Genomic DNA, 23,785 nt, shown 5'->3' with positions numbered 1-23,785 from the left:
AACCTTTCATAGACTTAAAGATATATATTAAACTACTACTTTTGTACTACTGAGTTGTACTATTTCTAACATATGACATCCGAGTGGCTGTGTGACTGTCGGTATCAGTGTGTGTGAGTGGGTGTCCGAGTGGCAGTATGGGTGTGTGAGTGGCTGTATAGGTCTGTCAGTGGATATTTGAGTTGCTGTATGAGCCTGTGAATGGGTTTGGGAGTGGTTTTCTGAATGTGTGAGTGGTTGTATGGGTGAGTGTGTGAGTGGTTCTGTGGATGATGTCATGAGTGATGTCATTTGAGATGTCATCAGGAATGTCATTAACCATTTCATGGGTGATGTAATATGTAAGGTCATAAGCAGTGCATTGTGGGGGCGCAAGTTATAGTTAGCTCAGGTACCTATAACTGCTGAATTTCTATGGTTTTGTGCATGTAAAATGTCAACCTAACTATAATGTCCTTGTAACTTTTGGGTTTTTAATTGAATTCTTGAGATTCTTTAAATTCTATTTCTTAACTGTAATATCCACGTAAACTTTGGTTCCTTCAGTTAATTTCTAAGTTTTTTTAAAAATGTATTTGCAAACTAGAACATCCTTGTAACCTTTGGTGTGGGTCTGTGAGTGGGTGTGTTTGTGTCTGAGTGGCTCTGTGATTGTGACTGCTCACCAGTCTGTATGATATTGGCATCAGGATGGAACACCTGTCCAACCCAGCTGCCCTAGATGTTGCCATTTGGTGGCCAATAATCCAATGGAGCGGGCTGTAGTCCTGCTCTCCGTAAAGTGGGGCTGTAGTCCTGCTCTCCGTAAAGTGATTCAACGCTGAGTCTTCCTTATCCCCAAAAAGTCTGGAGCCCTCAAATGGCATGTCCATAAGGCTAGATTGAACATTCCCTTACACCCCAGGGGACTGCATTCAAGCATGTTAACAGGAGGCCATGCTGGTACCAATGACCATGTCCAAAGAATCCGTTGTGTTCAGCCCACAGCGGATTGGAAAGTTTGCAATATCACGGCCATGCTGACTGGCCTGGGATAGATTAGCCCAGGCTTCCTTCAAAACCATGGGCAGAATGTGTGCCATGGAATCCAACAGGGCATGGGACTAACATCCCAAAAGACAGGAGGTGTTCACGGATCGGAGGCCAAGACTGACATACAACACATTGCAATGCATTTTGACTCTCTGTTAGACATGGCAGAGGGGAATGCATTCGGGTTAGCTTTTCTGTCTGAGGCCTGCATCACAAGACTCTCAGCAGAAGGGTGCTGAGACAAAAAGGACGAGTTTCCCAGCCAGTGACGACAGGCAAACTGAGGAATGACTGACGCCCAGAGCAGTGTTTGGCTAAGGTCCCCAACAAAACATCCATCAGGGCCTCATTAAATGGGAGGAAAGGCTCAGCTGAAGTGTGACAAGGAAGTAGCACCTCTGTCAGGAGATTGGTTTTGGCCTCCTGTGTGGACAGCTGAAGGTCTAGAGTATCCGCAGCCTTGCGCACCACCATTGCAAAATACTTCTTCTGTGGTGAATCCAGAAGGGGAAAACAATACGGAGTCGCCTCCTGCAGCTATTCTTACTAGTTATCCTGATGCGCTCTTATGTCATCCCCTCATGTGTCTGAATCTGTCCCAAAAACATAATGGAGGACACATACCAGGTCTGGCCAGGGGAGGAGTGCCCGAGTCAGAAGCATTTGCCAAAAAAGGAAGCGGCATTGAAGTCTAATTCAGATGAGGTTGATGCGATGCAGTGTAGAGGTCAGCAGTGGGCCTACCCGGTGTGTCCGGCGCCAGTGAAGTCACCATCAACGTTTACAGCTGATACTCTGGCAAGGATCGTGGCGTGGGTAGGAGGGGGGGAGGATTCGGAAGACCAAACCAGCACAGAGAGAGGAATTGCCAGCAAAGCTTCATGAGGCCCGAAGGTGCACCAGAGGGAGCTAAACGCGTGATTAAGAGCTTCATCACTGCCATAAACTCTTGGATCGGACAGGCGTAGCTCAAGGCAAGGGCAACTAGGCCTGGTTCGGAGCTGGTATCAGAGGCAGCTTTGCGGAACGGCTTCAAGAGCAGGTTCTAGAGGAACAACGTCCACGCATCCCCTCTGGTGACTTGGGGGGAGTGACGGAGAAGAATTCGGCCTGGATTTCTTTTTCTTGGACTTACCCAATGAACACAAACCGGATGAATGCGAGCTGGATGAAGAGTCGTCAGACGAGCAGTCACAGGAACAAGACCAGGATGGGCCCTGGCTTTGCGACCTTGGCCAATGCAGAGCCTTCAGGTACCAGGCAACAAAAAGCTTGACCATGCGCTCCTCTATAGTGTTGGGGTGAATCTGGACACAGTCCCAGGCATACCAAGTGGGGATCAGGCACTAACATCTGTCAAAGGCATTCTCCACAAGGCTTAAACCATGTAGATTTGTTGCAAGACATCCTTGCACAGTGGCAGAGAATTATTTTTAAAATCTCAAAGACCAGAGGCATTTCCAGATCTCCGTCAGTTGTCACGGAAAGAAAGAAAGAAATTAATGTCAGCATGCATGGGTGGGGCCTATATGCCCCAGCACGTGTCATATCTGGCACTGACAACGTTGGTGTGGAGCTGTAGGCGCCACCTCCCGGCACGGAAAGGTAATGCTACAAAGTTTTGCAGATCCAGTCTGACGCCTGGGCGATATTTTAAGATGAGAAATCTGTGGTTAGAAGTATCTATCAGAAAATCTGTTACTGAATACTTGGAAAATGTTAATATGCTCCACTTGATTAATATGGAGAACTTTTATCCTACCAATTAGCCCTGAAAAAATGACTTACAAGGGAACCTGGAACCCTTTGTAAAATATTTTTCATTTCCTGTCAACTTCAATCCAAGATGAATATTCCTTTCAGGGTGACATCTAAGCCTCCCTAATATAAGTTGCTTTTAAATCATAATAGGTTTTGACCAATATTACGGACCCTATGCTTTTCTGATATATTGCTTGTCATCTCAAATGTTCCTGACAAATTCGTTGTTGGTTATTTCACGGTCAGTAACATGTATATTGTTGTAGTGTAGTGGTCAATTGTGAAAGAAGTCCCTGAACAAACAACACACTGTACCGTTTCACCCCAAAACAATTACTGTGTATCCCTGGCTAGGGGTCACTTGATTATTATTTATTTTGACCTAGAAGAGAAGTCATGGTACAGAAGGTCAGGCCACAAATTCTAGCTCAGCAAAGCAAATTCCTTCGTGCCTGGACTTTCAAAGAACCCATGACCACATGCATGAAGATGCCAGGTTGGTTTAGAAGTAAGATTTTGTAGCTCACGCCCTGAGAAGTGCCGGGTTTGACAGCTGGAAATGCCCGGTTTGACAGCTGCTTGACTTCAGAACATTTGCAGCAAGTTAATCTAATATATATTTTCACATAATTAGCTATCACAAAAAAGGAAAATGTTACTTACTTTATAACTATCGGTATGTGGCTCGTGGTGCTGTAGACTCACAATCACATGCTATGCACATTTCTCCCATATATTTTTGGATTCCGACATTGCAAGCTGTTTTTCTTCAAAGTATAAGTTTCGGTTTCGAGGTATCTTGTTATTCCTCCCAGAAACCTTCAATGCACCAGGACAGAGACTACACCTCGGTGTGAGTGAAGATAAGCAAAGTGATGCGATGCAAGGCAAGAAATATTTACAGGTCCATGTTAAAAGAATAATGTCACAATGCAAGCATCTGTAACACCTGCTCGCTTCCTGGAAGGTGGGAGTGTGCCTGTGAATCTATCACTAAAAGCTAAAACAGATACTTACAACGTAAGTAACATTTTCCATTTGTAACGTGTAGGTGTAGAGTAAAATGTTCTGTGCAGGCTGGAAAGTAGTGCTCTCTCTCTCTCTCAAGCGCTGGCTTGAAAAGAAAAGTTGCTTGATTTTGCAAATGAATTTGGTAAAGTCAAGATAATATATTAAAGTCCTCTTTACGTCGAATGAGTGGAACGCTCTTACTTTAATTGTACAATGGTATGGAAAGAAAATAGGCAAGTCAATAGAATTGGTGAACTACTTTTGTCAAGAAACTGGATTTGTCCTCGGGACAATCTGAACTTTATGAAAGTAGGTGAAAGACTCCTTCACTGTGAAGGCATGTAACTCCCTACTAACAACAAACAGTATCTAGGGGTCACAGAAGAATCTAACTCAACTCAAAAACCTATCCTGGACACAACTATTTTAATTCCTAATATACGTGGAAGACCCAAGTGCTAAAATATGTATAACAAGGTGCACGTGGGCAAAAACTCTAGGGCATAGGTGACATTTTCCCATCAGTTGCTGTCCTGTACCGCCCTTTTACAACATCTGGGTTCTCCTTACCCAGGAGAGAGTGACCACAGACTACTGCGGTTATTGAGGCTGTGACACTGCCAGTGAATAGTGCGATAACAAATGGGTGGTGTAGGTATTGGATAGGTGTAATTGACAACTAAAAAAGCAGTGCAAAATAGTGTATAAGTAAAGGTAAGATAACATTGGATAGCGCTGAATAGAAGCCTAATTTTTAATGTTTTCTCTCAGCTGGTCCAAATCTAAAAATTACGTGAAAGAAAACACATTTAGCATAATATCTGTTAAGCAATGGTTTCCATGAGGGATATTGTATCCGACATGTATGTAATGGCTCAGACGCAGGTCTCCTGAGCCTCGTGAGGACCATGTTAAGGCTCTGCATACGGGTACGTGGTGTCCTTGGAGAACAGCCTCTTTAGACTTTCTATGAATGCTTACACCACTGGGAGCTTAAATGAAAATCCTTGTTATCTGTGTTGCATGTAAGCAGCTACGTACAAAACAAAGCCTAATAGATGTGTTTGTCAAGCCTGACTTTAGCAAGTGTAATAGGTAACTGATAGTCTCTGGAACTGATGCTTACAGATGTTGTATACCTTTAGTAATGCAGTAGTAGTGTACAACTCTTTTCCATTTCCATGGCTTGGCAAAACAAGCCCATGTAATAGGTCTGTGAGCTTCAAGCAAAGGGTGCATATATACCTCTGGCCCTATCACAATGCATGACTCCATCATCCTCAACAATTTCATGATCATTCTCACTTTTGTAGGATGTAATGTCTGATAGAGAGGGTGCAGTCTCTGAAATACAAATACTCCATCCTGATTTGAATAGGCTTTGCCTGTTACCTTGTTTAACTCCTCCCCTAAAATCTGTTGTATTTCCAGCGGGCAGATATAAGACCTTTTGGCTTGGACTGTGTAACCTAGGCGGTGGAGTAAACCCTAGCCTGTGAAAGAGTGACGCTGCAATCTCAGTACATCCTAGGTATTGCTCTTAGCTGCTCATCATTAATAGCCAGTTGTCCAAGTATGGAAACACAACTGGCGCCGCAGGGCAGACGAGCTGTGACCACTGCTAGACAGTTTATGAATTCCGCTTGTGCCGTAGTGCCCTCAAAGAGCACCACATTAAACTGGTGGTGTTGTCCACTTACCATGAATCTGAAGTAACAATGACAAGCCGAATGGATAGGAATACAAACATGCGCGTCTTTGGGATAGAGGGTCTCCATATGATCTCCTGGGAAAAGTAACAGGATGACATCCCACAGCGGGTGGTCATCTTGAAATGCTCAGACATTATGTGACTCTTTAGTGGGCAAAGATGCAGGATAGGCAGCAAAGTGCTGTCTTTCGTTTGAGAACAAAAGTGTAGGAAGAATACCTCCTTCCCTCTTCCGTGGGTAGATAGGTTCATGTTGTATGGCACCTTTGCTGAGAAGTATTTGCAACTCTCCTTACCTTTGTGTAGGGTGGCATGGTGGGCAAAATACAATGGACTGGAGTGCGGCCCAAGCAAACAGTGGCTGAGCTAAATCCGGGCTTTCGATCCATCACCTTGTTGTTGCTGCAGACTATGCTCTAAGAGCGGCGGGTATCCCCCAGAAGTGGATGGGGTGCTCATTGTGCCACAGGTATAAACCTGTCTGGGATTGCTAGTGGTCCTTTCTGGTCGGGGCCTCGCCTGGCAGTTTGGAACAGTGTTCCCAGGAGGATAAGGGTCGGTACTGATTTGCATATGGTGGGTCTTTGTCTAGAGTCGGGTCAGAAACGATGGACTGGGATGTGGCCCGAGCGACTGCCAGTGGCTGAGATTAATTTCAGCTTCCCATCCATCACCTTGTTCTTGCTGGATCTCCCTTTGCAGAAGAATTTTATGTTCTTGACTGATGGCAAAGTGGGATATTTAGTGATGTAGTGTGAAACTCCAAGCAGTATCCTTGCTGGACAATGAAAACAACATACTATACCGGCTATTAAAGGCCCTCTCCAGCATTAAAGGCCTGAGCCGAAGGCGAGGGCCTTTAACAAGGGAGAGGGACTTTAATAGCCCGTATAGTACGTTGTTTTCATTGTCCAGCAAGGAAGGGCTATAAGGCTATTAGAACATTCTGCCACCAGAGGGCAGAATGTTCTAACAAAAAAAAAAAGCCTTATGGGAGCGTGAGCGGATTGGAATCCCCTCAGGTTCCCTGAAGCCTTTGTTCACAGCCAGAGCTGTGAACAAAGAAACATTGGAATGTTGAAGCTCCAGGCTTCTACCAGCCATTATAAGCCCGGAGCACTCCATTGTTTTCAATGGAGCTCACAGCATTCCAATGTTCTAATTAAGGTTATACCCTCTACCTCCAGGCACCCTATTCTTCCTTCAACGAGTTCAGTGTGATCGGTGTGAATAGTGGGTAAGTCACTGCATGCAGTTAAAAGTGCCTTGTCCTGGGCAACCACTAACCTTTTCTCTGCCATTTCCTGTAAAGCGCTCTGTTGTGTAGGTTGTTTGTGGTTGTCCCTCCAGAAAAGGCTTATACTAAGATGCTGCATTGTTACTGTAGTTTTGGTATCCCCTTGCAACCGTTGCCGCTGAAATTCAATTTTGACAGTTTGCATCTCGAGCAACTCCATGGCTATTGGTGTCCTATAATATTTTCTCCATCATTATGTCCATTTTGGGCCGAGCCGATGGTCACTATCAAAGGAGATGATGGCATGTTACTGAACATCACGATGAAATCCAGACACTCGGAGCCAGGAATGCAGAAGATGATGCTAGTATTCATCTCTCTAGAGGCTGTGACTGCTTCATCTAATGCATGGTTAATGTTTGCATTAGAAATCCTTTTTGCTTCTTGCAACAGTTCTCTGCCACATTTGCGATAAGCCTCGGGGAGATGTTTTACCAATTGTTCCATTTCCTCCCAATGGTATTGGTCATGCCCTGAGAGAATGCCCAGAGAGTTGGCTCTGTGCCACTGTATTAAATTTCCCACTGCAACTCATTTCCCTGCTGCATTAACCTTGAGGTTCTCCTTGTCTGGTATTGGTGCATCTTTAGTTTTTAGTCAAAGACTCACTTCCTAGCAGTGTGCACCACTACGGTGTTGGTATGTACACAGCCCTGGATCTAAAGGGAGTCATCAGGTGCTGGTTTGTAATTTTTCTCTAAAAGTAAACACCCTGTCTTTAGCAACCTCCTTGACATTTCCAGCCACGTATTTGGTCATGCTCTTAAGCATGGGTACCAAGTGGACTGACATCTCAGTTTTAGACTGTATCTCTAATAGAACCTCCTCCTCTTCCTCAGTGACACAGAGCATCACCTTATGGTGCTCTACTGCTCTCTTTATGGTTGTGTGATAAGCTGTTATGTCACCTGGAGGCGAGGCTTTCACCAGGTAAGGCTTAAAGGTACTGTCATTCTGAGGGCCAACATTATAAATTATAATCCTTCCAATGATATGCCTCTTCTGGGACAGGCTTGTAATATGGGTTCTGTGGGTGAAACGCAATATGTTGGTCAGAATTTGTGCGTTGAGTGCAGTGGTGATGGTGATAGATGTGGTGATGGAACATGGCTGAGCAATAGGATTGGTGTCCTTCTGTCCCAGTTTCCTTAGAATATGGACCATGAGCAACTCATCGCAGCTCACTTGCTTGACAGGGAACGTTCTCTTCTTCAGAGGAATTGGGTCTACCACATGTTGCAGGGCGAATCTTCCCCAACTGAGGAGGAATGTAGTTCCACTGATTGACATCAGGCTGTTCCTATGGCTCAATGGCTGGAGGTGTCACTGAGCGTTGAGACTGGAGTCACAACTGGTTTCGGCACCAAAGGCATCGATCAGGCACCTGTCTGTCAAGAAGACATGGTCTGGCTTCAAAGATCAGAGCCCTTGGCTCGAGGATTTTCCCGAGCTGAAACTGCCTGTTGGTGTCGAGCGGGCTTGGAAGCAGTGGGAAAAAAAAGATAATCGATGCCTCATAGGCACAGACTGGGGCTCAATAGGTGGCCCTCTTGAGTCTGGTGCCTGTCCTGGCTTTGGAGACTCTTGAGGTTGAGCTAAGGAGAGACTATCTTTGAATGGTGCGTGAGGAGTTGGTGCCATCAGTTCACTGTGTGCCCTGGGTGTAGGTTTGGGTTGGAACCGTGTTCCTATTCAAAGTCACCCGCTGTGGAGAATGTTTTAGGACTTCCACCGGAGTGGTCTTCGGAGTAGGCTCCATCGATGTCCTCAGGTCCAAAGACATGCTTAGCGTGTAGGGCCCTCAAGCAGTATTTTTAGTCTTTTGGTTTTTAAATTAGGGACAGGTCGAACAGCTTGATTGCTCATGGTCCCTGGGAAAGCAAAGATTGCAAACCTGGTGACAGTCCAATCCCAGGAACTTAATGTTGCACTTAAAACAAAACCGACCTTCAACAAGTATTCGGATATGATCTGGTGCCAAGAAAAGCCCTCTGGCCCGTCGAGTCAGAATTGTCATAGGCTGCAGTGTGTCTTTCGATGTTGTAGGCGGTGATATCAGTCACTGGAATCGAACGATTGTTGAGTGTAGCTCAATGATTTCGGAGCACCCAAAGCACATCAGAAGCAGATGGTGGAAAAAAGAATGTGAGGTGGAGTCATGGTGCACTGTGTGTTTCTGGGAGGCTTCATGAGTACCGTGAAATAAAAACTAATTTTTTGAACAAAAGGAATGTGTTATGTTCGTGTCCAACAGTGGATGGCAGGAGTATGCAGTGCACCAATCAATCAACCACTCAATCAGGGTTAGGAAAAGTGCAACTACTCACCCGTGATGGTCTCAAGGCGCAGGGGGGGGAGGGGAGCACTGGAAGAGCCAGGTCTTGAGGTCCTCCCTGGACTGGGGCAATGTGGGAGATTGCCAGAGGAGGAGGGTGTTCCAGGCTTTGGCTGCGAGGTAAAAGAAGGATTTTCCTCCTGATATGGTATTGTTGATACGTGGGACGGTGGCCAGAGAGAGCTGGGCTGATCGGAGGTGTCTTTTGGGTGTGTGGAAGGAGAGGTGGCTGTTCAGGTGTGCGGGTCCTGTGTTGTGAAGGGCCTTGTATGCGTGGGTGCGGAGTTTGAAGTAAAATCTACAGCTACACATGCAACAACTCAATTATTTTCTATCATGGCAAGTTAGCTCAACTATTTATTTCAGACCCACTTTGAATGCATACTAACTAATAATTATGCACTTATCCTATTTATGATTTGTTCTTCATATGCACATTTATGAAGGGCACCAAATCCAGAACTAGAATGTTTCGGAGACCTCAAGGGATTTGCTTAGGTTTCAGAGTAAGGGATGCCAGGTCCAGGGACAGGTGATGGCAGACAGACCCAGGGATGGGAAGGGCAGCCCCAGGCACCAAAAATCAACACTGAGGGAAGGAAAACGGTCAATACTACCAACTGATCACTGAGGAACACTGCATCTAGGCCTGTCAGCGAGGCAACTCCAGGGCACGGTAGGGGTGTTTGCAGCCAGAGAAGAGGAGGATCTCTCTTGGACAGTGAAGAGGAGGATCTCTCTTGGACAGTGAAGAGGAGGATCTCTCTTTGACAGTGGAGAGGAGGATCTCTCTTGGACAGTGAAGAGGAGGATCTCTCTTTGACAGTGGAGAGGAGGATCTCTCTTGGACAGTGGAGAAGTGTGGCTCACTGGTTAGAGCAGGCAGACCCTGAAGCAGAGGTCAGACCCGGGACCAGGGTTCAATTCCCGACGCGGCAGGGTCTTGAGCTCAAATGTCCATGGACTCGATAATTCTCGCTTTGGTGCCTGACCTAATCATGGGTTCACACTCTGCAACTCTGGGCATTAAGCTTGCTTAATCTCCGCAACGGCCCCCCGCGGCGGGATGCCTGGCTTTCACCTTGGTGATGCCCTGTAGGGGCTATCTCACAGGGAAAAGCCAGGACGGGTTCCCAAGGCAAGCGCGGAGATACCCCTTCGGGGGTCGATTCAGGCGCTATATAAGAAACATAATAATAATAATAATAATAACAGTGAAGAGGGCTCACTCTGTGGCGAGTTGTGCTCCTGGAAAATACTCAGACGTGAGTCCCAGGCTCTCCACACCACTGGAGTCAAGCTATCCAGGCTGAATGAAGGCTGATAGCCAGAAACCGGTCCTTGGATGCTTGATTCCGGTCTGGGAAAGACATGGCTTGGTAGTTCGGACTGGACTGTTCCCATGGGGCACAGGGTCAGAGCTGATTTGCATATAGCCAGTGTCTAACCCAGGGTGGTGTGGAGTGCAAAAAAACGATGGATTTAGGCCCAGATCCTTGTACTGGGGTGAATGTATGACATTGTTCTACATTCTGTCCATCAAATGTGTTTTTTGCAATTTTCTCCTGGAAAAGAGGCAGCAATGGTGCCTGCAGAGCCAGTATGAGAAGGGCTCTGTGGTACGGATAGATGCTTTAGGATAGAACAAAGTTATATTAGTTGAATAGGATATTAAATTAAATGAATAATTGTTAATTGAACAGATCTGAAATATTTAGATATTTTTCGAAAGACACACCAAGGAAGACTATGATAAAAGGATCAAACAAGTAATTTTGTTTTACTCTCTTAACTAAAATTATAAATCTCTTTGGATAATCTTCAGTTCTGAGTCAATTGCTACTTAAAGCAATACCTTCTGTGGAACTGCTTCTTGGGGGAGAGGACAAAGAAGAAAAGAAGAAATGAAGGACCAGCAAAAGAGGTTACTGCCTCTGGGACAGTCTGCTAATTTGTGTGTGGTCTTTAACCTGCCATCTTCTACTGAAAGCAGAGCACAGCTCACTAAACGTGAAGAGAAATCAAGGTTATACACACAACTGGATAAAGTAACTATATATAAGTGCAGACAGGAAATTACTAAAAATAGGATTACCAATTTCCACTGCTATATTAAACTATGCCAGCACTTGCCTCTAGTATGCTGCATTGTAAGATCTGACTCAACCATATTTCATCCTGATAGGTCTTTCAAGCATGGCATAGGTGTGCCTGGTATCCTCCTCTAAATTAACAAAGAAGAGGACACAAAATGAATGCAATCTACAGTCCCAATCACATTTCTAATCCTTTCACAAAGCCCACACTTACCCCTTCTTCACATACTGGTATGCAACGTCCCTCAGGCCAGGACGAAAAACAGAAATGCGATGCCACGTGGTCTTCTGACTAACATCACCTGAATCACACAGAGCAAAAGTGTTAGAGAAGCAATAATATATAGGCCATCACATCACAGCCCGGAAACCCTAATATACTCGCTATACTAAGACAAAAAGGTTTTTTAAAAGCAGGCATACAAATGGAAAAGCGTGACATTCAAAGAACAGAATCTCTCGCCTTTAAATGGCTAGCAGGTCTTTGCCAATTCCTTTTGCTGATGCTGTTCTCTACTGACAAAAAGGAAGAAACAAGCATTGGCATAGCCAATAGGTCTCGTCTTTGGGACCTTATAAGTTTTTAGTTATGCTTTACATTATCGTGTGTGGAAGCTTTAACATATGTATTAGGCATATTATAGAAATGCATTGAGAAGTACTTATTTAAATTGTTTTTTGTACAACTAAACTGAAGGGTACACATGAAAAATACATACTAATAATAGGGTACCAAATGAAACTGGCAGAGAATTTAATAGAAGGATTGGCATGGTATAAACACATGGCAACAGCAGCTGGTATAACATGGTTAAGAAGTAAGTTCTTTTGTGTACATATATTAGAACTATGAGAATACATTCGTAAATGAGTGGAATGTTTTTTCAAATTAAATTGCATACTAAAAACGTATTTTTTCACTAATAAAGCAATTGTATGCACTTTAAGCAACAACTAAACTCAAGTCTTGGTAACCCGCTCACATCAGGGTTATTTTTGATTCCACCTCACAGGCTTAGAATCTTCGCAAACCCAACTTCTGTTCCCTAAAGTCAGTATGCGTTTTATGTGCGTATATATAAGGGTTGCGGTGCCTACCACGGATTAAATACAGTAGAGTGTATTCAAAAAGTCGCAAAACGCATTTTGTTACCTTTTTGCATGCTTTGCTGCAGAGCGAACAGCTAACCTTTGGCCTGTTTCTGCTACTGTTTAAATACCACCACAAACAACTTTTTAAAAGCAGCCTAGGTCAGAATTTCTGTCTTTTTTCAAGTCCACGAACAGGACGAACGTGTACTGAAGAAATCTGTGTGCTCGCAGCACCCACAGGTACAAATAAAAGCAGGGCTGACTCTGACTTTCATCCTTCCCACTGTTCAAAAAGCATTAGCACGTTACGTTAGGTAATATTAACAGCATGTAATGTTATAGTACAAAAAACTAACAGCTTGTAAAAAGTGGTATGCAAATATAACATTTTATTATTAAGAGTGATTCTCAAACAGAGGCTCCGGGCCACGCCTTTGCTTGGCGCCAACTTTACCTTAGCATAGGTGTACACAAGAACACTTAGCAACATTTATTTCATATTGCACCTATAAATAAACATCACTTGCAGAAAACTGGGTTCTATTTCAAACTATTGCAATAAAATAACTATATAAAAAAAAAGCGATTTTCATACTTATCCGGAGGTTTATTTATGCTCTCGACGTTGTACATTTAGCATGCACTGAAAAGTGCACACAGAAAGAAATGGAAAGGGAAAAACGTATGAACAAGCAAACACAAATGAGCAACATAAATAGTTGTGTATACAAACAGAGAGAGTAAGACACGGACAGTGAGAGAGGAACAGGTATAGATAGACACGCAAGCATACACAGGGATAGACAGAGATAAAGCAAAACAAGGGCAATAAGAAAGGCTATACAAGTAACTGAACAGAGACAGTAAAAGCCGGACATATACACAGAAACAAAGAAACAGAGGAACGTTGCATTATCGTCACAGGATTACCACTGTCTTTATAACGTAGCCAAAAAGACATATGGGGCACCTGCTGTGCAAGACAACAGTTCCATACACAAGGGTTCAATAGTATATATAACAACTTGTTCAAACATATATACAAAAAAATTCACTGTCAGCCAATGCAGCGCAATATGTTTAAATGCAAGGACTTTTAAGCTCACAACAACACAATTGTAAGTCACTTGAAACAGAGCACGTCATAGTTCCCTAAAAATAACTTTACCGGTCTGATACATATACTGTATGCTTCTGCTCTGTTAGCGGTAAGAAATAGAAAAAAAAATGTGAATGCGCGGCAGTGAAACTGAAAGACACCGCGCTAATTAAAAACAGATGGCACCTTGCGTGCCGCTGCTCGCTCCCGCAAGGTGGATGATGTGGGATGAAACATTTGCTTAAAAAGGAAACTGAAAGACACTGTGCTAATTAAAAACAGATTGCGGGCTGCGCGCCACTGCTCGCTCCCGCAAGGTGGATGCCGTGGGAGGAAACATTTGCTTAACAAGGTGAGACATGTACCCGCCTTGGGCCAATTGCGTGCTTTCTTTTTGGAAAGACACACGCAAAGGCCAATACAATGAATGAAAAAAAAAAAAAGCCACACGAACGAGTTTCAGAACAGTCCTGAGCGATTCCAAGAGGTCATCTCCGAGAGCATGCGCACTGCGCTAGGTACAACCTAAAAAAGGCTGTTTGTCGATGTAGAACAGCATCGAGAAAAAACGATGACAAGTAGACACAAATGTATCATCACATGTCTCATCACACTGTGGCGCCCTGACCACGTATATGCCAGGACGTGTAATGGAACTACGAAAGCCTTTACTAATGCGAAACAACGACCCTGGCTTTACAACACCAGTTTCTACTTCAAATATTAATATCACTTCATCACAAAGTAAATGATTTAAAGAACTGTAACAACGATAGCATTGTAACTCCTACCTTTTCTGTGATTGCCTTTTTACTGCCAATTAAAGGAAAATTAGTCTTTAGTATAATGTGAAACTGAGTTGTGTCTCTGTATGGGGTTTCAGTGGATTGGTGGCTTGAGGGAATCGAGTTAGCAGATTGGCCATGTGTGCTAATCAGAGGTGATTTTTAAGTTGTTTCCCTATTCACTGCTCATGATTTCCTCCCACTTCCTGTGTTTGCAGTCGGGGCAGACACGCTCAATGAAAATTTGGTGCTGAACGACTTTTACGTTTTTTTCCTTATCAGACTTCTAGGGTCCAATTAAACATTAGCTGGCAGTGTGACATTTATTTCTTTTTTTGTGATCTTTTCAGCCATTTCACTTGTTTTAACAGAGCTACGAATCTCTCTTTGCCTTGAGACGAGCACTCTTTCTTGTTTTTGCACTCTACGCGTCCCAATACGTCGCTTTTCTAACCTGCATATTTGAGCCTACCTATCACAGTCTTTTTTCTTCCTGAACTTACTAAAATAAACATCCTTAAACTGCCCCTTCTCTGGGCACTAAATCCGGCAACAGGGTGCAATCCCTCCCCACACCCTTAGCCTGGGCTTTAAGTGGACCGGGTTTCACCGGTGCTGAGCTCCAGCAGGTTTTTAAAGGGAGCCTCGAAACGGGGCTCTATCGGTCTCTGTTTTGTGCCCATTTTTTCCAGACTGCAGTAACAGCCACATTGATGTGCGCGTACTCACACTGCTCACTTCTCACTAGTGGAGAACTTATGGCATGACGTCATGCCAGGTGAGCGTTGTAGGGGAAGGGAAATCCTTTAAAGACAGTAATTTTCTCTCTGGATTTCACTTCTCTTTTTGAAACTCGGGAGCAGCTACATTGTTGTGGGGTCACCAGGGCTTTAAGTGGAAGTTTTTTCACTGTAATATACAAGCCATAGTTGCTGCTCATTTATCTTATGCAACTTACAACTACTGACAAAGCCAATAGATCAGACTTCTTGTAGGTATGCTTTTACTTGTATCATATATCTGGATGCAATGAGAGAAACAGCAAAATAGAAGTTGTGCGGCACACTATGCTAAACACAGATTTTTAGCTTAGCTGTTTTTAAGCCACGCCCTTAATTACATTGGCCACCCCCCTTTGAAAGACCCCTCAGTTTTTTCATCCCACTTAAAGCCCTGCCCTTAGCCCTAAAACCACCCATGGTGTTCGTTGTACTGACAAGCGTTGAAGTGCTATTTGTTTTATTAAATTGATTCGGCATAAAGACAGGCGTAGTAATGACGCCGTCGTGTCGCTGGTTTCGGTGTAAAGGCTATTTGTACTGAAGCCTTCGTTAAAAAGGTAGTTTACCATATGTCGAGCAGGATGAGGATGGGCAGAGGAGCAATGTATGAAATGCTTGGAGGGGTGAGCGTAGAAAGATAGAAAGCACGGTGGAAGGTGGGAAGTGCAAGCACTTCCACTGAGTGCTGGACGCAAAAGGAACAAGCATTGGCATAGCCAATAGGTCTCGCCTTTGGGGCGTTATAAGTGTTTAGACAGAGCTATTGGCTTTGTTAACGTATTTAATATGTATTGTGAATGTTGTGCAGCATGTCAAAAATGTATAAGTCATAATAAACAAAGTGTTATAACTATTTATGTCACCTTATATCTAACCGAAAAAACATTATATACAACTGAAGTATTGTACTAAAAACCAAAATTAATACGAAAAATGTGTTCTAGTTTATTTGTTTATGCAATGCTGTTAATGTTTCCTTGCTATGTTGGAAATAATTTTTGTTATAGTTTTTATTGTAAGGTGTTGGATATAAACAACAGGAGGGTGGATGATGTGAAATAGTATTTTAATTAGATAGGAATAGTGGAAAGTTATTTGTGGAGAATTAATAGATGTCAAATTTTTATGCCAAACTGAAGTGGTGTGGAGTGATGCTGAGGTGGTTGTGAGTAGTGGCGGAGGTGATGCTCAGGAGATCCGGAATGATATTGAGGTGGTGCTTATGTGATGCTGAAAGATACATAGGCGGTACTGAGTGATGCTGAGGAGGTTCTGCGTGATGTTGTGGTGATGAGTTATGCCGATGTTGTGTAGCTGAACTGGTGCTTATGTGGTGCCAAGTGATGTTGTTTTTGTTCTGTGTTGAGGTGTTGCAGTATTGATGCTGAAGTGGTGCTGGGTTGGTTCTGAATTGCTGCTGGTGTGGGGCTGTGCAGGTGCTGAGCTGGTGTTGCACTGTTGCACTGATGTGGAGGTGGCGCTGTGCTGCGGCGTCAGCCACGCAGAGGCTGAAAAGTTTGCATGCCGCGGTGGCTGGGCGAGTAAGGACGTGACTGTACACCCCATCCATGGCCACGAAAGGAGCAAAAGCAGATCGAGGGTGATGAGGGGCCATAGAAAGCCCCAAGGACCTAGCCGTAGCCGTACTCTCCTTATTGCGCTCCAGCGCTGAATCCACCTTGTATCCAAAGAGACGGGAGGCATCAAAGGGCATATCTAAAAGTGATGTCAGGACATCCCCAGAAAAGCCAGTAGTCCTTAACTAGGAGCGGCTTCGCAGGCCCGCTCTCCCTAAAGAGTCAGTGGTGTCCAGTCCGCAGCGAATGGTGAACTTAGCTGCATCCCTCCGTTGGCAGCAGCCTGGAAGAGCAGCGCCCGGGACTCCTCCGGGACGGCTGGTAGCGCTTGCGCAACCATATCCCACAGAGCCCCTAGGCGGGGCTTGGACCAAGTCCAAAACACAACGTCAGAAAGTGCCTCATTGAAAGGGAGAAGTGGTTCTGAGGGGGCAATCCCGTTGAAGCACTTCCGTCTAGACTTTAGTGTTGACTGTCACAAAGGGCAAGCTAAGGTCCAAGACCTCAACTGCCCTCCGCACTACCATTGAGTAGGATGCTCCCTCCTCCATAGCCAAAGTAGGGGGAGAAAGCATGCCAGTATCTATAGAAGTGTCCAGATCGCTGGCTTCACCCAGATCCTCACACCAGTCCATTGGTTCTTCATAAGGCTGGTGTTCTTCAGTGTCCTGCGATTTCTCGAGTCCAAGGCCATAAGAATAGGGCTCAGGCTGAGGCCTGGAAAGCATGGCTCCCTTCGGCGCCAGCATCGGATGACACCCCTCTGGCTCCTTATTGGAGTGGAGGATGGAGATGGCACCGTCAGGAGCATCGGCCTCGCGATGGGCGTCAGAAAGGTCGAGGTGGCACCATCTGCACGATTCAGATCCATAGGTGCAATCTTGGGGTCCAACTGACACCAGAGCCGCCAGCGTGGATCCAGTAGGGGCCATCCCAAACCTGCGTGCCTAAAGGCACACCGAAAGGAACAGGCCACCCAAAGATGAGGTGCAGGGTCTCATAAAATTCTCTCAACTGGGATGGGGTCGGTCTAGCTCCCGGAAAATCGGGAAGGCGCGGAGCCTGGCCTTGAGTGGCGACGCTCCCATCTTCTTCGTCTTCTTGCGGGACTACGGCTTACCTGATTGGCTCGACGCCTTGGAGTGCAACGACTACCTTGGGCTCCGGCACCACTCCCGGGACCTTCTTCTCAACCGGGGCCTTGATCGTCCCAGCCTCATACGCGGAGCCGCCATAAGCTTGAGGGATCGCTCCCTCGAGGCCTTCGGGTTCATGGCACGGCTGTCAGGGTGGGCCTTCAGGTCGTGGTCCTGCTCGAGACATCAGGGGCATACAAGGACTGAGTCCGTCATTGACATCCGTCAGTGACAGGTGCCGCAGGGCTTGAAGCCAGCCTTCCTAGTTGACATATCCACCACACCAGGAGGTAAACCTCAAAAAGACTTCGACAAAACGTTGAAAAAACCGATTAAAAAAATGACCGAGGGTAGCTGCTCCCAGATCTGCGCTGTCTAGAATGGATAGAAAAGAACTGGCATCATCGCGCCCGAGTGAGCCTATATAAGCATAACAATCCTCAATTCCAGCGGCCGATGCCGCCAACGACGCCACACAGAGCTAAACGACGCCATCTACCAGCGCGCAGGGGTACTGCCCATGAATTTTTTTTTGATGCTTGGGGAAAATTCTAAGGTAAGGAATCTTCAGCTACAAGTCTCTATCAGATACATCTGTTTATAAAATGGGTGATGCTTGCATGTATTTTCTGTAATAAGATGTGTTAGTTGCACAGGTAGGTTTGGCAATTGTACATGGACTGAAAGATACCCAAGTGCTTGCATGAGTAGGAAAAAGAATGTTGATCAATGAAATGCATTTTGGAAGCTTCTCTTCTATTACTGCCTGGAGGGCACTACGCCAGTTTCACTAAACATTTCTCATGTACCTTCCTTAGATTCATATTTACCCCCACCCTTCCATTAATGTTCATCAGTTTGCTTACAGTTCCTTTGCTAACAGCTACACAGATTCCAGAATATCTGCTTGCACCAACATGTCCTGCATGCCATGCAGTGAATATATTTGCTAATCACTCATATCAGGCTAGTTGCTGATTGATGAGACGCCCATTAAGTACTACCTCTATTTGAAGGGCATTAACAATCTAGACTGCTTACAAACACCATGCTGCACAGGTACAAGTCAAATGCAGCAGTAACCTTAAGTGAGTACTTTTAATTAGCTGTGGGACTCAACTTCCTGGTTTAGTCTTTTCTCCTGCTGAAACAAATATTAAATGTATTGTAGACTGAGTCCAAGCTCTTCAAACTAAGTAGCCCCCTTTCTGCCCTTCACCTAAAGAGATGTTTTTAGAACACTCTCCTCATATGCTCTAAGGCGTATAGTGAAACGTTTGTTGCTTTGAGTGATCAGGAATATCTGCCTAAGAAGATGAGACATAAGTGACTTATTTAATTATGTTATTCATGAACTTTCAGTTTGTCTGAAAGGGCAAGAAATGTACCTCTCGTTCTGCCTTTCATTGTCTTCATGGTTCTTATCCAAAATGCTGAGGCCTCTAATTACATTTCCTCATCAAAGGAAGGGAGGCTGATCATTTATCCGAGCAATGGCTCATTGGTATCCCAGTATCTGACAGCTCTCCAGCAGCATTTCAACAAGACAACAGATTTTCTAACTAATCTAGACTTACTCGTGATTCCGGGTAAGAATTTTGCCTCTTCACCCAGTACATAGATTTCCTAGACTTCATAACAGACACAATTATATTGGTTAGGCCGGCTTCTAAGAAGCAGCTGAGTTTAATCAAGAAAGAAATCCAGTCAGCCCTATCACAGGAGTCAATTTCACTTTGAACACTGCAGAGAATAACAAGACTCCCTTCCTTGGCAATTAAGTTATTCATTATAGAGTTCTTCAATAGTGGACCAGTCCACCTTCTTAGAGGTCCGACCTACTCATGTAAAATCAGGATTCAAGGGAAGACCTACATGATGGCTACAAAACAGAGATATGTGGCATGGGACAGCCACCTTTAGGAAGACAGTAGATGGTATGACTTGATTCAGATGCCGGCTTGAGGAAGCCAGACTAGACTGTCTGTGACAGTCTAGTCTGGCTTTTAGACTGTGACATGGGCAATGTGGTCCCACAGAAATGGAACATTCACATACCAAAGTCTGCCCATACATGCTGCAAAGGGTGTGGTCAAAAGCAAGATAGGCACTGGATTGGTTTCAGATGTCAACTTACCACCCATTATAGTATGAACAAATTGAGGGTCCCCACCCAGAGGTTCTTGCAGAGCTTTCCACTAACCCAATACAATTATTGTCAGAGCAAATCACACCAGCCAGAGAGCAGAATACATTCAGATGCTGTCAAATACAGCTGGAGACTAAAGCATTTGAAAGCTGGATAAATACATCTTCAGTAGGATCTAGAAAACAGAATTCCCTGGGGGACAATTTATCCATTGGACGTCCCATGAGCAATCTCATAAGCTAATTCTTGGGGGGCACTTTCTAGAATGGAGGATTTCTGCATGGCCATGGCCTTTTAAACTGTACTAAGGACCTAGTCAGCAAACCAGGACCCCAAGGATCATGATAATCTCACTCTAGGCTGTTTGATGTACAGGAAGACTTTTAGATCATGTTAAAAGTTGTCAATACCTCTGTGATCTTGTAAAGATGGGCCTCCAATACCATTCCATTGATTGGCACAGTTAAGTACAAGGTCACTGTATGATCAGTGGTCTTTTCCATGGGAAAATACAATCTAGTTTGCAGAATTACTCCAAATACGTTCTTTATAGATATGGCAATCTCTGGAACATCAAAGTGGTCTAGCAGCTTTTTCAGTCCAGACCAGATAACTGAAGCCTTTATCTGAAGCAGCAATCAGCAAAGCTGGCCATGTTTGTCCACCTTGAGGAAGGCTCTGAAGCCAAGTCTTGGTCATTTGTGACAAGTCCTTTTCTTAGGAGGGTGTCACTGTTCTCAACCAGGGACTAACACAGATAATCCCACAGAGAGCATGTGACAGTGCTCTCAGGAACCAGAGTGTCATAAGCTTCTGATCTTCTGCTTGCATTTCATACATGGAGTATCGGAGGTAATGAACGAGGCTGTAAAGCCAGCACTGTTTTTGGGACGTCTACTCGATGAGTCATGGCCTCCAATACTTCTATTGTCAGAACACAGAGGAGGAAATACTGTCATATGGCATTTATTTATGTATTTAAAAAATAGGAGGCAGCTAATAATTTAGTTAAAGAGGGTGATTTGGATAGTAATGTGTGATTCTTTTTAACTTTTATTGTAAGGAGTAGAACGGTATATGTATTGAAATTTACATAGTATAATTAACCTTCCCTAACCGTAACTGTAAGCAAATATACATGCTACCTAAATACTCCCCACAGATCAGGTCATACAACAGGGTTTTTCCAAGTCGCATGCTGGAGAAATTAAAAAAAATTAAAAAAACAGATTTGAATATAGATTTAACTCCTGAATAGGATACCACTCAGTAAGCTGATAGGAGTAGGTTATTGAGATGTTTAGTTGCTGAGGCCAGGCTCTTGCTATCGGAAACCCACAACTGCTAAAACAGAGTTTCCAGAGACGCCTCACAATCTGGAACCCCCATGCAATATTCAGAGAATTATTCTAAGAGTGAAATCGTATTAAGGAAGTGAGACTTTGAAAATATACTATTCACTTTATAATTTGTGAGCTAGACATAAAACACGTAGTACAAGTTAAAAGGTCTTATGAACAATTGTTTCTCACGGTATTTGGATCCACATTATGTGAAACTAACAGATATCTAAAGCTTAATCCATTAGCCTCTGAGGTTTTTCGTACTCCAGTGCTGAGCCCTTTTTTGATTCTTGCCACACTTTGCACTTAAGCCTTCAGAACAACAACTTCACATAAGGCCAAATTTGCATCCCACATGTTTGGAATTCGAAAGGTACTTGGCGATTGTGAGATCTGCTGCAGGAATTAGCCAAAATATAGCAACATTTTTTTTTTTTTTTGGGGGGTGGGGGGAACATGGGGAAATGCACTGTGCAAGAAAGTTTATATTCCCCACCTCACCACACCCCCAAAATGCCCCCCAAAAAATGTTTACTGTGCTAAGATCCCCAACTTCTCATCTTTCAGGAACAAGCAAAGTTGTGTAGTAAATTTAAATCACAAGTTTTGAATTTTTTAAAGTAGTAGTCTATTTTTCAAATTTCTTATGGCTTTAACCTACTTGCAATTGGTGTTGGAAACAGATGTCAACGTCATGGGAGAACGCGAAAAGCGGTACATTTCTAAAAACTAGATAACATTCCAAATACAGCAAGAGGTCAATTGTGTAGATCACTTGTGGTTTACCTTAAAGAAAATATTGTTGAAATAGGAAAAAAATGGAAAAAAACAAATTGCTGACGTTTTTATCTATCATTTTCACAAAAAGAATATACTGTGACATCCTGCACACCCTTATTGTCTCAGGTATATACAGTATTTGTTGGCTGTCCAAATATGAGTGATACCCAGAGCCAACCACTGAGCTAATAATGATTTCTCAATGTTTACCAACCAGAATTCTTTCACATGGTAAAATCCAACTAATAACAAGCATTGGAAATGCAATAGGTCTCGCATTAGGAAAGTTTGAGCTATTGGTATTGTAAATGACATTTTTTTTATTTATGTCTTGGTTTTGAAAGTAGCAAAATTAATAGCTTTGTCAGTTACAATGTCAATAGTTTTAACTTTCGCAAATGTGACACCTATAGCATTTGTAATGCAATGTGTGTTGTATTTACGTGACTTAGATGTATTGATATTACAAATAACAATGGCTTTTAATTTTGTAAATAATTAATACTTAAATAAAAATTATTGTAATTTATAATGGCAATAGCTTAAACGTTTGTAAATAACTTTTGTGAAGATTATGTTCAGTGTATTTTATTGTGACGAAAATCCAAGAACATTGCATTTGCACCTAAACACACACAGAGCCACACACATATAGATGTGGTGGTGGTGGATCTGGGGGATATGGTGGTGGTGGATGTGGTGGTGGTGATGGTGGATGTGGGGGTGGATGTGGGGGTGGATGTGGTGGTGGATGTGGTGATGTGGTGTTGGTTGTGGATGTGGTGAAAGTGGTGGTGGATGTGGTGAAAGTGGTGGTGGATGTGGTGAAAGTGGTGGTGGATGTGGTGGTGGAAGTGATGGTGGTGGGTATGGTGGATGTGGTGGTGGTGGATGCGGTGGTGGATGAGGTGGTGGATGTGGAGGTGGAAGTGGTGGTGGTGGATGCGGTGGAAGTGGTGGAAGTGGTGGATGCAGTGGAAGTGGTGGGTGGATGTGGTGGTGGATGCGGTGGATGTGGTGGATGCGGTGGATGTGGTGGATGCGATGGTGGTGGAAGTGGTGGTGGATGTGGTGGTGGTGGCTGCGGTGGTGGTGGAAGTGGTGGTGGATGTGGTGGTGGTGGTGGTGGATGTGGCGGTGGTGGTGAATGTGGCGGTGGTGGTGGTGGATGTGGCGGTGGTGGATGTGGTGGTGGTGGATGTGGTGGTGGTGGATGTGGTGGTGGTGGATGTCATGGTGGATGTGGAGGTGATGGTGGATGTGGTGGTGGTGGTGGTGGATGTGATGGTGGATGTGATGGTGGACGTGGTGGTGATGGTGGATGTGGTGGTGGATGCGGTGGATGCGGAGGTGGTGGTGGATGCGGTAGTGGTGGTAGTGGTGGATGGGGTGGTGGTTGTATTGGATGGGGTGGTGGATGCAGTGGTGGTGGTGGTGGTGGTGGTGGATGCGGTGGTGGTGGATGCGGTGGCGGTGGATGTGGTGGTGGTGGATGTCATGGTGGATGTGGAGGTGATGGTGGATGTGGTGGTGGTGGTGGTGGATATGATGGTGGATGTGGTGGTGATGGTGGATGTGGTGGTGGATGCGGTGGTGGTGGATGCGGTGGATGTGGTGGTGGTGGTGGATGCGTTGGTGGTGGTGGATGCGGTGGTGGTGGATGCGGTGGGGGTGGAAGTGGTGGTGGATGTGGTGGCGGTGGTGGATGTGGCGGTGGTGGATGTGATGGTGGTGGATGTGGTGAATGTGGTGGTGGATGTGGCGGTGGATGTCATGGTGGATGTGGAGGTGATGGTGGA

At 44.5% G+C, this 23,785-nt stretch overlaps 1 protein-coding gene across 1 annotated transcript in view; it reads right to left on the bottom strand.

The window, feature by feature from the left end:
* Positions 1 to 23,785, bottom strand: part of SSBP1 (single stranded DNA binding protein 1) — a 159,103-nt gene that overhangs the window by 63,110 nt on the left and 72,208 nt on the right. The window contains exon 5 of the mRNA XM_086952972.1: positions 11,458 to 11,545. Within this exon, the coding sequence (XP_086809098.1) occupies positions 11,458 to 11,545 (88 nt within the window). The remainder of the gene's footprint in view (positions 1 to 11,457; positions 11,546 to 23,785) is intronic.

This window comes from Lissotriton vulgaris, chromosome 1_2 (genome assembly GCF_964263255.1).
Source record: "Lissotriton vulgaris chromosome 1_2, aLisVul1.2, whole genome shotgun sequence".
NCBI classification, from domain to species: Eukaryota; Metazoa; Chordata; class Amphibia; order Caudata; family Salamandridae; genus Lissotriton; species Lissotriton vulgaris.
Note: the sequence above shows the minus strand (reverse complement) of the source record. Positions and strands in the feature narration are given on the sequence as shown.